The following is a 15,091-nucleotide window of genomic DNA, read 5'->3' as shown; positions in this document are numbered from 1 at the left end:
TCATGCCGGTAAAATACCGGCACCGCCTTGGCGGAAAGGGGATTTACCGCCCCATTCCAAGGTTGGTGGGGCGGTAAATCCCCCTTCCGCCATTGCCCTTCCCCATTCCCATTTCTGCCCCATAGGGCTCTATGGGAATGGGGAAGGCGCCAATTACGGCACCGCAATTTTGCGGTGCCGTAATTAGCTCCGAGGTCCCTTAGCGGGTTGGTTTTTAACGCCTGCAAAAAGCAGGCGTTAAAGCACCAACCCGCTAAGGGACCTCGTAGTAAGGCGGTAATGGTTAACGGTCACCGTTACCATTAACGGTGGCCGTTAACCATTACCGCCTTCCGTGTAATGAGGCCCATTGGCTTGGGGCCACAAAGGTGTAATCTTCTGATGTCTGAAACCCAAGTGTATTGCAAATCTTTTGAATTCTTGTCTTTGGAAAGGAGGGCCATTGCCAGTTTTAACGATGTTGGGAACACCCCATTCACTACATAGTTCATCCAGTACCGTTACTACGTGGTGGAAAGCCGTGGACACCACATGTTTCACTAGAGGAAACCGAGAGTATTAATCTATCGCTACCAACAGATGGCCTCCTTCTTCTAATGGCCCATAAAAGTCAATTGCAACCTTCTGCCAAGGTCCATCAGGCATTGACACAATTTGAAGTGGACACAGGGCCTTGCCAGTGTCAGTCACGTGACACGCCAAACAGTGTTGCAGAGCATCTTCCACAATTGTATCCATGTGAGGAAACCACACCTGAGTCCTCAATATCGTCTTCATGTTTGCAACCCCACGGTGCCCCTTATGTACTATAATAACAAGGGGTTTTCTCAACATTTTTGAGCTACCAACCGATTTCCCCGGTGCAATATCCCTGGATCTGTAGCAGTCAACTCCCTGTGTATTCTTGCCAACCTCTGCAAGTCTCTTCTATTCACCTCCTCTTTTTCAAACTGTTCTGTGTCCAGACACCTCCACCTGTTGGCCTTGGTGAGCTGAATGGCTGCCTGAATTGTGGGATCAGCTCTGCTTTTTTCTGCAAATATCTCCTTGGTAATAGCTGGAGGAAGGGCATTTAGAGGCACGTATGCAATGTTGCTTACTTTTTGCATCTCACTCTCAGGTGTCCCCTCAGGATGCTGAGATAAATAATCTGCAGGGGTTGCTTCCTTCCCCGGCTTATAAAGAATAGTATAATCATATTCTTGCAGACGTATGCCCCACCTCTATATGCGTGGAGGAATTTTAACTTTAGGGTTTCCAAATAGCGACAGAAGGGCTTCATGATCTGTAATAAGAACAAACGATCTGCCAATGACAAAGTGATTGACCTTCTCACACGCCCAAACTGCGGCAAGGCTCTCTCGTTCAACTTGCGAATATGCTTGTTCAATGGTGTTCAAAGCCCTACTGGCATATGCCAGACCCCCCTTTTGGGTCTGTCTGAGCTAGAATGGCACCTAAGCCAACCGGACTAGCATCCACTGGGATTTCAGAATCCCAAATAGGATTAAAGTATGCAAGTTGTCGATCACTGATCAGTTCACTCTTAATCTTCCCAAAGGCAGCTTGACAGTTCTCATCCCACATAAATGTGACGTCCTTTTTAAGCAACTGTCTGAGAGGATCAATTAACATTGCATAATTAGGCAGACAACAAGCACAATAGCCTGTCATTCCCAAGAAAGATCACAGTTCTGTTACATCTTTCGGGGCTTCCAGCCTTAATCTTTCCTAGATCTGCCTTAATCCCTTTCTCAGAAAATATGTGGCCAAAGAAACGTAGACTATGTTTATTGATGTCACACTTTGGGCCATTTAGAGTTAGACCATTATCTTGCAGAATAGTACAGACTTGTTTTAGTGCTTCATCATGTTGATCTTGAGTTATACCAAATATTAGAATATCATCACTATAATTGAAGGCGTTTGTGACAGGTGAAATTAGCCTCCTTATTGTTTCCTGGAATATTTCAGCTGCTGAAGGAATGCCAAAATGGAGGCGTTTGTACTAAAAGAGACCTTCATGAGTGGTGAATGTAGTAATATACCTAAACACCGGATCAATTACCAACTGATGATAACCTTGATTTAAGTCTAGTTTTGAAAACCTGGTAGCTTGGTTTAGTCGAATTATCATATCTTCAATATTGGGCCCTGGGTGTCTTTTTCTCTGTATCGCAGTATTAGGGATTTGCATATCGACACAGAGACTAAGACGCCCATCCGCCTTGTGCACCACCACCAAAGGATACACCCATGGTGTGGCACCATCAGCTCTCGCGATGATAACATTATCAAGTAACTGTTGTAGTTCATGAGACACTCTTGCCTGAAGATGAAATCCTATTTGTCGTGGATGTTGTGGTTCAGGACACACGGACTGATCAATGTGTAGACGTATGACATTGTCTTTCAGCTTACCAACACCTTGGAATAGTTTTGTAAATGTACCCTTTAGTCCTTCAATGTTTAATTCTCTCTGATAAAGTCTGTAAATCATGATTACTCAAAGGGAATCCTTGTATTATTTCAGACTGATCATATCGGACATCAATAAGTTGCAATTCAGTGGCAGTCTTGCGCTGAGGAGGCACCTTCCCACTGCCGGACTGCTTATGACATGCATGCTGACAGAAACACAATATCCTTTGTGAATTAGATCACATTTAAATTGTCCCTTGGACATCAAAGGTTGCGTTGCATCCCATTGAAAAATCAGAGCCCTTGATGGTTGTAACGGGTACAAGCTTGCTATGACATCATATATTTTGTCACTCACCACGTTCACGGTGGCTCCGGTGTCAATTAGAAATGGTATGTGCTGTTCACCCAAATGCACTGTCACTTTCATGGCAACCCTGTCATCAGAGGTGTCATAGATGAGTCTAACATATTCTCTACTATAGCTGTCATACTCTTGATATTGATCTGCACTTGAATATTCTTCCTCAATCAACAGTTTCACAAGGATCCCCTAATTGTGTTTCTTTTTCTTGATCTTGAATTTGATATGACTGTAAACTTTGCTCATGTTCTTGACTAGCACATCCAGTTGTTTCCATTTGCATGTTTTCCATTGCCCTGATGAATCATGGCTGGATCTGATATGCTGCCCTAGTTAGGCCACATATCTTTCTTGCTACAGTTTTGTGTTAGGGGTCTTTCGCACATCAGACCTTCTATTTGGCAATGCCTGTACATTGGGTGGCTTATATGTTGGCAGCAGCTGGACTCTCTCTCTCTGCACATAGTCTGAAAATGATTTTCTTGACCACTCTGCATGCACATTTGACCAAGGGCCGGGCATTGGCCTTTATGCGGGAATTCAAATCCACATCGATAACATTGACTCTCTGGTGGGTTTCTACGGCTGTTATTCCACCAATACTGGCGAGGTGATATGCCTGAATATCGAGTTTGTCCTTGTATGTTTGGCCCCAGGGCAGCTACAGTTTCTAATTTTTTGGGATTTTCAATATTTGCTGCCTGGGTATCCACTCTCTCATATACTGCCAGTTCCAGGACATCCTTTCACAGGAAGAGTTTTCTTTGGAAGATGTTTTCGAAAATTGCGATGATATGCATCCCTCAATTACTCTCGAGCTAATCACTTCGAAACTTGTGAATTCACAATACATTGCTTTCCTCTGTAGCCGTAGAACAAATTGTGCAATAGTTTCATGCGATGCTTGTATGCGCTGGTTGAACGTGTAGCATTCATAATCCCGATTAGAAGGAATCAATAATTGTCCACTAATGGCAGTGACCAAGAGTTGATATGTTGTTCTTTCTTGAGCCGATAGTCTTAACAGCACTCTTTACCTCTTTCCCTACTAGATTTATGAATATGTCCAGTTGGTTTGCAGCATCTTGGTTTCCTACTGCTCTTAAGAACTCTTCAAATTCATCTACCCATTCTTGCCAATGCTGTCCCTGATCATCCTGTGGCTCAAGGCTGAATGGGTTAGGGCGGCACAGGTAGCTAACTGGGTTTATTGATTGTCCCTGCACATTTTGGTTTGACATTGCATCTCCACTCGAGTTATCATGAGACATGGTGGTTTATTGTTATTCAGGCCAGCCCCCTACTATATTCTGTAAGTCTGTGTATATATTTTTGATTTCTAAATATTGACAATTGCACTCCAGATATGAGCACTTTTTGAATTTGTAGTGCTTTTTCTTCTTTTCTTCTGTTTTGTGCTGACACAGTTTATTGTTCAAGAAATTGACTCAAAACAAAGGCTGCATTACGAGAATAATGACATGCTGCATTTATTGTGCTGTAGTCTTTGTCCTTATTGTGCTGTAGTCTTTGTCCTTACTGGTATTCAGGCCAGCCCCCTACTATATTCTGTAAGTCTGTGTATATATTTTTGATTTCTAAATATTGACAATTGCACTCCAGATATGAGTACTTCTCTGAATTTGTAGTGATTTTTCTTCTTTTTTTCTGTTTTGTGCTGACACAGATTATTGTTCAAGAAATTCACCCAAAACAAATGCTGCATTACGAGAATATTGACATGCTGCATTTATTGTGCTGTAGTCTTTGTCCTTACTGGTACACTCCATTTTTGTTTCCTAGCTTTAACGCACTCAAACAATATTATGTTTGTAGCGACTGAGTGATTAAGCTGCATTCATTGTAATCATATCCTCACAGTGTCATCAATTGCTCAAGTGTTCTTTCAGGGTAATTTGCTTATGTCGGCGGCGTTTTATTGACTTTATTAAGTTATCTGTCCATGTAATTTAGCTACGCCGGGAATGTAGCTTTTGCGTCTGACTTGTATTAGTCATGCACGTTGTTGTTGTACTCATGTTATTATTCTTTTCGTTGAATGCATTGTTGAACTTCTGCAGATTGAATCAGCTGAATTCTATTAAATCGGGGATGCGGTGGCGTCGTAACAGCTGTGATGTTTCTTTTTGTGTTGCGTTGCTATGGCAATGCTCGTATCATTAACAGCTGAATCCAATATGGCTGCATGTTTTCTTACGTTTTTGGGTCCTTTGCTCTAATATGACTTGGAGCTACAAGCTACGCGTGTGCTGTGCTTCAATACTGGCTTGGAACCTTCACTTTCATGCATTGGTGAGCAGTGCGACTTTTAAATATTTCAATGATGCCAATTAAATGTTCACGCAGCAGTTTCATAGACATGTACTCTGCAGTACAAAGTTATAACAGTCAAATAAATGCAGCGTTGCACAACTTTCGTGTCTTTGTTTTCAAATCTGACCACTTTATAGGATTTGTTACGCAGTGCGTCCTTCCATTACCGCTGTTTCACATCTTTGTTTGGGGGCAGCTTTCCCTGCGTTATCTCGCCTTTCTTGCTCCACTGCAATAACTCATCCACGAGTCATCCTCTTGGCGGCCCTGATTGCCGGTCTGAGCTGCTGCTGACAGCTTTCCTTTCCCTTTTCTCTTTTGCGTATTTGGTTGCGACCCCCTCCTTAGGTCGTCCGACTATCTTTTCTTTCACTTTCCAATCAATCAGCCACAATCTTATATCTCCAGTCTTTTATTTTTCTTCTTTTGCTTGGTCATGCTAGCCACCTCCACAGGCTCTGCTTTCTTCAGCCTCCTCTGCAGGCTGCCAATATTTCTCTGGATCAATTATTTTCCTTATTCAGCTGGCATTGTGGATGGTCTAATCTCCACATAACATTAATAATAACTCTGAGACATTAAGTAGTTCTTACTTCATTTAATGTCTAACTCCAACTGAACTGCTGCTCTCACACGAGCCCTTCATTCTCCATTACATTCAGTCACATTCCACATGTCCACAACAAAGGTTTATATCGTAGTACTTACGGATTACACGTCCAAGTGTGTAGAGCGGGGTATAGTACGAGATACAGTGACTACGAGAAAAATAGTTACATTTTTGGAGGCAGTATTCAGCAGGAATGGGAATCCTGAGAAGATAGTCAAGGATTATGGTGTACAGTTCATGTCTGAAGAAATGTAAAAGTTCCTAAAGGATCGAAGCATCAAACACAAACGCACATCTTTGTATCATCCAATGGCAAATGGACTTGTTGAATGTATGAACTGGTTCATTAAAGGCAGCATCCAGCTGGCAGTTGCACATTCGTTGCCATGGAGAGACACTTTAAAGGAGACTTAAAATGCTTAAAGAGTTACTCCACATTCAACCATGGAAATTGAACCGTTCGTAATTATTTGGGGCAGGGAAGCGTGCAACCGCTTCAACCCTTCATGGCTAACAGTGAAAAATGCAAAGAAAGTAGGCATGAAGGAAGTGTTAAAAGGGGTGAAGGACAAACAAACTAAATACAAAGAGTATTATGATTGCACCAAAGCTACCTATGGCACAGTCCTTAAGGAAGGAAATTGGGTCAGTGTGAAAAATCCTCACAAGGTCACAAAAGGGCTATCCAAGAACAAAGAAACACAGATAATTGAAAGTGTGGGGAAGAAGAGTGTGAACATGGAGGGTGATGGAAGATGGTCTTTCGATGATGTCGTATGCATACCTGAAAATATGAGAGAGGTGGAAAATCAGTCGAGGGGGACATGAATTTTCCAGTTCACAAGAACTTTACGAGAGAGAATTTGGTGTCCAGGAGGTGCAGGAGAATTACAACAAATATTAGGGATGACTTTGTGTAGTATTGATCTGCCAAGTGTAGGTCGCCAGTTGTTTTAGTTGTGTCATGTTGATAGCTTATTTCTTTTCCCCTCTGTTTCTTCTCTTCCTACCTTCCTTTTCCCTCTTCTGTGTTTCTTTCATTCCCTACTAGGGGAGATGTTGTAGTTTAATCTCACTGCACTGTTCTGGAATCTCACCCAGTAGAGGGATTTCAGAACAGTGCGAGAGTGGAGGGATGGTTGTGAGATGCCGCGGCATAGCAGGCAGTGCTGCAGGTTGCGGCTCGCTGGGGTCTCTCTGGCAATAAACTTACAGTTGCCTGCAATACCTGTGTTGGGTTGTTTTTGCCTCACAACAGCCACCCTATCAAGGAAACACTGCCAAACTCGAAACCGAGGCCCAGCGTGTGATTAAAGCTGTTGGCACCTAGTGTATATACCATGACTCATTTCTAGCACAACAGCAGCCTCTTAGCAAAAGTTTCAAGACATTTGTAGTTTTCTTTATTTCAAAATCTTTCAGCTAGACATATTCCTTGATGAGTACAACTCCTGCAGCACATGAGTTTTAGATGTGTGTGGATGGCCGTTGCGGGTGGTCGGTCGGGGGCGGGAGGCTGATGCCTCTCGCATCCACTTCTAGGATGGGTAGTATCTGTCTGTTTCCCTGGTAACCACAGAGAATGACAGCAGCGAAATGCAGAGCAAAGCGGCAGAACCGACCTCTTTGGCAGACATACTTTAGTGGCCTAGTCAAGGGAAGGAAGCTGTGTATCGAGTATGCACCCATAGTTGCCTTGACACAACTTGCCTTGACACAATGTTGTCAATTATATTCTCAGCCGCGCTTAAGAAAGCATCCTCATGGCAAGTCTATTCATGGCAGTATTAATTTCAATTAATATGCATTAATACAGATTACATCCATTAATTTTTATCTTTGATTTGTTAAAGCCTAATTGCCTTTCCTAATATTCCCATGCAGAGGATTAATATTAATCACGTTTTTTTAATCGCATTTAGAAAATGGATGAAAAAGTATAGATTTGAATACCAACATAGCTAACTATACCAGGAATTAAAGTCTTGGCGACCGACGAAGGCCTTTGATGCAGTCTCTGGGATAATAATGCCCATTTTATCCCACTACTTCATGCATTGAGGCTAGTAGCACCGGAGCCAAATGCCCAGGTGCTAGTATTTCACGACGGGATTCATGAACACGCTCCAACCTCAACACCCTGTGAGAACTAACATGTTTCCTGTTGAGAACAAAACTGATATGGCCACCATGGAAACAGAGAGGGATCACTATGTTAAATGAAAAGATGCCCCTTTCTATTCCCATGGTAATGGCAGTACCAGTAGCAGAACAATCTGCAGAGGCTAGAGGAAGAGGAAGAGCACATACCAGAGGACAGGTAAGTAACCTACCAATAAAGGGGAGATAAGAGGTGCTTCAAGCCTTTCTGGAAGCCTGCAGCATCGGGCAATCCCAGTGGCTATTGCCCCGCTCCCCAGTCACCTGCACCTCCCAGGTGCTAATAGGTTTTAGTGCATACTAACTAGCATGTATTGCCATGGGTAAAACATTTGATTTATTGAGAACTATAGTGATAGCTTCCTTCATTTATATTAACCATAATATTAATCATCTGCTGAGCTTGCACTAACTGTCTGTTCCACATTTTGTGCGGGCCTATGCACCAGTTTTTTTTTACAGGTAATCAACGAGACTGGGAGAACTTAAGGCCTTCGTACAGATTTAGGAAAAACTAAAAATAACAACAGAAATTGCACTTGTTCTCAAACAGGCAATTACCAATGTAACCAAAGGTACATGCACACTGTATGTGAGGAGGGCAAATGTCAGACCCCATTTTGCCTCATTAACAGAGACCCACTTAGATGTTCCTCGTGATGGGCCATGACGTCTTCCGTAACTCCAGGGGTTCAAAGAAATAGGTTTGCTCGTGAGGTGGGCCTTGTGTTCTTTTATTGGTCTGAAAACTAAGTAACTCGAGGTTTCCCTGAGATAGGGTTCATGTTCCTCCATTACTCTGGGCTCTAGAAAACTAGTTTTCATCCTAGGCCTCCTTGTTCTCGCCATGGATTCGGAAAATCGAATTTTTGCCTTTGTCTCCCTGTTCTAGAGGAAATTGAACGCTGTCTGGAATATATATTTCTCTTTTTTCTCTGTCATTGGGTCCATGATCCTCAATGGTCTTAAGCACAGTTATGAAAGGCAGCAGCCTTAAAAGATTAATTCTCACTGTTGATGTGTCTTCTTCAATGGGACAAGCAGAGGCACTGTATGGATGGCTGAGGACGGATGTCACGTATCCGCTGTAAGCCAAGTTGATGTTAGCGATAACTAACAGAATCCAACGCGGGTCCTCTGAGCTGGAACCCGACAGCAAGGAAAATAAAACCTCAGGAGCAGAGGACCCTAAAAGACCAGGCACACACCTGGCTGAACGAGAACCACCAGGATTACTGCAGCGAAATTAATGTGGAAATCAGGAGGAATTGCAGGGCGGTGCAGTGGCAGAAGGACCCAGGAAGCAACAAACCAATCAACACCCAATTACAGAGAAATAGAAGCAATAGCAGCAGGTTGTTTGAATATGGGAAAGATTATCTTTGTAAAGGAACACTCAGTCGGGGTTATCACCAGTGTAAGATTGTCTATGTGTGTACCTTATGGGAAATAAATCCAGGTGAGCTAGCTGAATCCATGTATGAAGATCACTGTACATACCTGGGTATTTATAGTAAACCGTTGGTGTGGCGGCCTGCTTTCTTTAGCAGTCTCTGTGGTACACCATGGCTTCTGCTACTGCAGAGAACTGTAATTATGCACTCTGTGGCAGTGAGCCCAAGAGCTGTAACCTCCCACTGAGGAAGACCGGGCCATTCCTGCTATAAGAACTGCCTACTTACAGAGCTGAGACACACTGCTACCTGGAGTGTGTCAGCAGCACAGAGGACAGTTTTGACCTGTGCTTGGAAGCACACCAAGGCTGGGGCACTGCTTGGCACCCTGAAGCCCCCATTAAACCAGTGGGCAATCAAGTGAGTTTGATCTGAGTGCAACCCAAGTGTGGGTCTTCAAGTAGGATGCTTGTTTTACACTAGGTATTTCCCCGACATATGGCACATACGTTAATGTTGTCCTAAGAACGAGGGTTTTCATAGACCCCATGTTAGAAAGAACCAAGGTATTCTCTGCTATTGAGTTTGTTTTTTGGGTAACTTCATGATCTAAATAACTTGGTTCTCCTCTGTAACGATGCAAAAGTTACTCTAGGATTTAAAGAGCAAGGTTTTCGCTAATGTAATTTTGCAATAATGCTGCATTCCTATAAGGAATTGCAAGGTGGTAACGTCCCTTGGCCCAAGTTGCAGGCCTAAGTGAAGCAAGGGAGTTTAATGAGCCTAGGAGATGCTACCGCCTGATAATCGGCCGAGGTGCTGGGATTTATTGCTATTAGAACATTCCATCAAATAAGGGTAGAATGTTCAATGTAAAACTAGGAGAGGCAAAGATGAAACATTGGAATGTTGGGACAAACAACGTATATAGGCCATTAGCACCGTGCGGGGGGATGGGGAGGAGCCAACAAGTCATGAGGCTTGGAACACGGGATGATACTGCTGGTCTAGCCGGAGTTCCAAGCTGCCTGATGGCAATTTCGCGCACCTGCCATCTTCCCCCCACCCTCTATACCCATTTTTATCAATCCCCCTCCCACTTACCTCATTGCGGTGGTGGCGAGTGTCACAGCAGCGGCTGATGCTCCTTCTGCACTACCCCATTTGGCCGCCATGGAAATGGAAGAGGGGCTCCATATGGAGCCCCGCCTTCGTTTGTCATGGCAACCATGTTTGTATAGTACGCGATGCCGCGAGATGACCCATTCAAGGAAAGAAAATGCTTTTAATTGGCCCCGTCGCAGTTCATGGGATGGGTGCTAATAGTTTTAACCAGCGGTGCTAAGTGATGGAACGGGTAGTAACATCCTGGGGCCTTCAGCAGTGGGTGCTAGCCAACCAGGATTCTCAGTACGTGGACTGTAGTGCTCCCTTCCCCGCTCCTCCTGCCCTTAGCCACCCCTTCACCTCTTCACACCTGTGTAGTTTCCTACGTGATTACTAAGTGTGTGTAATTTAAGATAAAAAAAGAAACTTAGCTTGGTGAGCGGCCCAGCTCCAGTCTGAGGTTAGTCAAGTCCGTTTTCAATGTTGATGACATCAGTCATTGAAAACGGACTCGGGAACCACAATGTGGCTCCAGGCCGTGCAGCAAGTTAATTTCTTTTTTTTATTACACACCATGAGCACCCGAGCAGGGAACTACATGGGTGCTAATGGCGATACTAGCCTCAGCGGCGGCCCGCCCACGTTAAGGGACCCTTGCTTCACTCAGGCCCTTAACTTGGGCAGCAGGTTATTTTCCGACAGGGTCATCCTCCTGCTGCAGGTAATTTTGCTGTATTTTTGTCCTCTGCCAGCGCATAAACTGCAGTGGGAGTGGCAACATTTCAATGTTCTAATTGACCGTCAATCAACACTTTGGGGGGGGACGTCTTGGCACTAGGATGAAAAGGATGGTGGCAGAGAAGTGGTGCAGAAGCTTGGAAAGGAATGCAGGTTTTTAACTGCAAAATCAGCCTGCATTCCTAGCCTCCTGTTCCGCATGCTGATCAATTTCCATCCTGACATGGGGCTTTTATTCCTTCGCCACTATAGTCTAAAAATCCAGTGATTTTACATTGATCGAACCTGTTGTCGCGCCATTTTCTAAATGCCACTTTCTAAATCTTTTAAAATATTTCTTTACAGTAACATCTGGTGATGAAAGTGACTCATTTAACACGTTGCAATCTACAAATATGTCTGTAAATATGCTTGTAAATATAGTGCCCACTGATCACAATGCATAATTTCTACTGAAGTTTATCAACTGTGATAGTGATTAATTTTTGGGCTGCTGGGCCTGAATGCAAGGTGAGTGTTCCCTCCTTTGCCCCCCTGCCCTCCACTGTCCAACCCGTACCACGCCGATGCATGCCACCCTCCATTTCTATTTTTGTTTTATTTCCTGTTTGTCCCACCTTCTGACCCCTTCCCCTCCCTCTGCCTACCCTCCCCCATGCTGATTGGGCTCCGGTAGCGGTCACATGGGCAGGATAGGCAGCAAGGCTTCCTCAAACTGCTCAGAGCCTGCCTGGGCATTCTTTGTTGGGCTGCTGGTTCTGAATATACGGTGAGCAGGTCCTCCGTTGCCCCCTGCCCTCCGCTCTCCATCCGTTAGCACTCCTGATGCCCGCCACCCTCCATTTCTATTTTTGTTTTAATTCCTATTTCTCCCACCTCCCAACCCATTCCCCTCCCTCTGCCCGCCCTCCCCCATGCTGATTGGGCTGCTAGAGTGGTCACAGGGGTGAAGATTTCCTCTTCAGGGATCCTCCTAGGGTAGCCCATTCCCCGGGAGCCGGGTAAGGACTCAAAGCAAAGGGCAGCTCTCCACTTAGCAGATCCACCATATATTTGCCCGTGTTCACTTGGGACGCCTGACAGACTACCTACTGCAACGGATAAGGTAAGCATGGTGTGGGCAGGGATTACATCAACCACTGTACTCCATTAAAACCCCACCACTCTTTTACCTATTATAATATAGCCCATTTGTATATGGTAGCCTTACCATGCTTTTAGCTCATCTGTGTTAGTCAGCCCTAAATTGCATTTAGCCTCATTATATAAGGTAACCTTACCTTGCTATTAGATTAGCCCATCGGTGTTATTCAGCTGATTCCCACATTTAGCCTAATTGTGTACGGTAGCATTTCTTTGCTGTAGCCTATCTGTGTTAGTCAGCCATATCTCGCATTTAACCTAATTGTGTAAGGTAGCCTTACCTTACATTTAGCCCATTTGTGTCAGTCAGCCCTATCTCGCATCTAGCCTATCTGTGTAAGGTAGCCATACCGTGCTTTTTGCCCATTTGTATTATTCTGCCATATCTTGCATTAAGCCCAATAGTGTAAGTTATCAATATTATTTCTATGTATTAACCACCCCATCCTCTCCGTTCCCAGAATCAGTTTATTCTCTCTGTTTCTAAACCCCCATGTGCATCTTCTTTTTTCCTTTCCTTTGCCCTTCTTGCCCCCACACATTGAAACACTCTCTCTTTCAGGCAAATCTTAAAACTCATCTTCTATCTCTTCTTTCCAATAATTAATCTTCACTTCTTCCCCCCTCTTCTGTTTTTATTCAATTGAGATTTACTGTTTATATTGATTGTACCTTCGTTTAATTCTTTGTATTAGTGCTTTTGGCGAAAAGTGCTTCATAAACTCAATAAAAGTACAAATACGATTGAAAGTTCCTAGATTGAAAATATTGTTTATTTCATAAACCACTGGTCAACTGGCACTTCCAAGCTCTGAGCTGGGAGGCTAATCACAGACATGTGTGAATTTTGAAGATGAGATGTATACAGCCGATTAACAGGGGGTTGACATTATGGATGGTAGCTGTGTCTATATGTGAATCAAGAACATTTCACATGTTTTATGAGGTTCCAGGTATCAGTTTCTAGGGACAGGTTCTGGGCTGAGGCAGTTGCTTAGCTCCTGCCTTAAAGGGATTTTCTGCCAAATTCTTCATACTTGCTTGCAGAATGTGGGGGGCGGATTTAGTTGTGGAAGGAAGAATGTAGTTGTCTAGCTGGCAGAATGAGAAAGAAAATACATGATTGGCAACCTGTATTGGCTCTAGGCAGAGGATTAGCCGCTGTTACCTAAGGATCACATTACAGTACAATACCCCATCCTTATGAATATGCCAAACTGAAACAACTTCTTAGCTGCTATTTATGGACCTTCTTTATCATGTGATAGAGCTTATTCCATGTTGCACCATTGAGCACAAATGGTAACTTCTGTAAGTCATTGAAATATCTGCTTTTGCCATATTGCTATTTAATTCCCAATTAATTAATGCTTTGACTTAATGGTTCCTGTTTATGAATTCCGACTCTGGTCTGCGCTGGTTTCTAATTCTCTTCTCATTTCTTTCGTGCCAAGGAACTACCTTTTCCTGAGTTAGCTCCATCCCTCGAATGTTGCTTCTCCCGGCCCGAGAGACCAGCAAATCAGAGCCCGCCCTCCAGATGGGCTGCACATTCCCCTACTGCCTCACGTTCTCAGTCAGCTGCCGACTTAACCGATGCCTCTGGCAGTCCAGAAGCACCAGATAGAGAAGCCTAACTGGGGAGAGCCCTAATCGGGGATGCCAGCCTGCATGAATTATCGTCTGTATAATTCACGGTACCGTGCACACCGCCAATACGCATCATGACCAGTCTCCGTCGACATAAAAAGAACACTCTCGTAGTTTCGTAAAGTCAAGAACGTTTCCACTGCACCCGCTGAATGTTCAACCTGTGGAGCCGAGATGTTTCTAGAATGAAACAGTTAATGTGCCTGTTTTTTCATAGCTGGGAAAACTATTTTTGTCTCCATCTTTTCTACATATATTAACAGAAAACAACTAACAGAAAAAAGAACTACAATGTAAAGGGAAACAGATCTCTCTCTCTCAATAATGACTGCCTTTTTTGTTATACTTGCACTGTTAAGTTCTCATGTAAAACAATAATTATTTTATTTTATTCTAACAACAATGTTGAACTCATGACACCATACTAAAAGCTGCTTCACGTTGTCTGAAGCATTAGTAAAGAAAGCCATTGGGTTAGATGACTAGAAATGTATGTCAATTACAGGAAAGGAATGCAATGAAAGTGAATGAAAGTCTTACCAGGTTTAGTGTATGCACATAAAGGACTTGGTCCCAGTATGCATGCCTCTTGGTCTCTAGCACTTTAGTGCATGTACATAATAAATGCTATTGTATTCGACAGTCACCCGTAAATGTAAGTCGAGAAGTCCCACTGTACAAATGTTGTGACTTATCTGTACTGTACTTTTATTGTTGTTATACCTGCATTGACTACACAGGAAATGAATTTTTAAATTATTGTTTATAGTTCAACTTGATATGTATGCACAGGGTTTACCCACAAAACTCTTTGGTTTTGAGAAATCTTGAATTCCAATTATAGGTCTGGGCATACTAAACAATAAAAGATATGTTTAGAAAACTGTATGAGGCCATGGAAGTGGAAATAAAACCCTCATCATTTACAGATCCATGGTATTCAGCTTTTTCTTGCTACTACACTGTATTAGCTCTCTTCCTCTCATTGTCTCCCTTAAAAGAATGTTGATTGTTGCAAGAACGCTGCAGAAGTAGTTGCACAAGATTTTGAAATGATTACGGTTTGAGCATTCTCTGACTTCTATGTGTCCTTTCATCCTACAGCAATGGGTAAGTGGAAGGGTAGCATACCATAATACCCTCAGGTTATACAGACATTATTACTGCAGC

The 15,091-nt window shown here is 43.4% G+C and overlaps 1 protein-coding gene across 5 annotated transcripts in view; it reads left to right on the top strand.

Annotated features, from left to right (window-relative positions):
* MTCL1 (microtubule crosslinking factor 1) overlaps positions 1-14,851 on the top strand; it is a 669,362-nt gene extending 654,511 nt beyond the window's left edge. For 3 of the 5 annotated variants that reach the window (XM_069613397.1, XM_069613399.1, XM_069613396.1), the window contains one exon: positions 13,726-14,851. In XM_069613397.1, coding sequence (XP_069469498.1) covers positions 13,726-13,908 — 183 coding nt within the window. In that variant the 3' untranslated portion in view covers positions 13,909-14,851. The remainder of the gene's footprint in view (positions 1-13,725) is intronic. The other 2 variants (XM_069613400.1, XM_069613398.1) reach the window with 1 other exon arrangement.
* The last annotated feature ends 240 nt before the right edge of the window (positions 14,852-15,091 follow it).

Source organism: Ambystoma mexicanum, chromosome 5p (genome assembly GCF_040938575.1).
Source record: "Ambystoma mexicanum isolate Mex_15411 chromosome 5p, UKY_AmexF1_1, whole genome shotgun sequence".
Classification (NCBI taxonomy): domain Eukaryota; kingdom Metazoa; phylum Chordata; class Amphibia; order Caudata; family Ambystomatidae; genus Ambystoma; species Ambystoma mexicanum.
The sequence above is the reverse complement of the archived record's forward strand: the minus strand, read 5'-3'. Positions and strand labels throughout refer to the sequence as shown.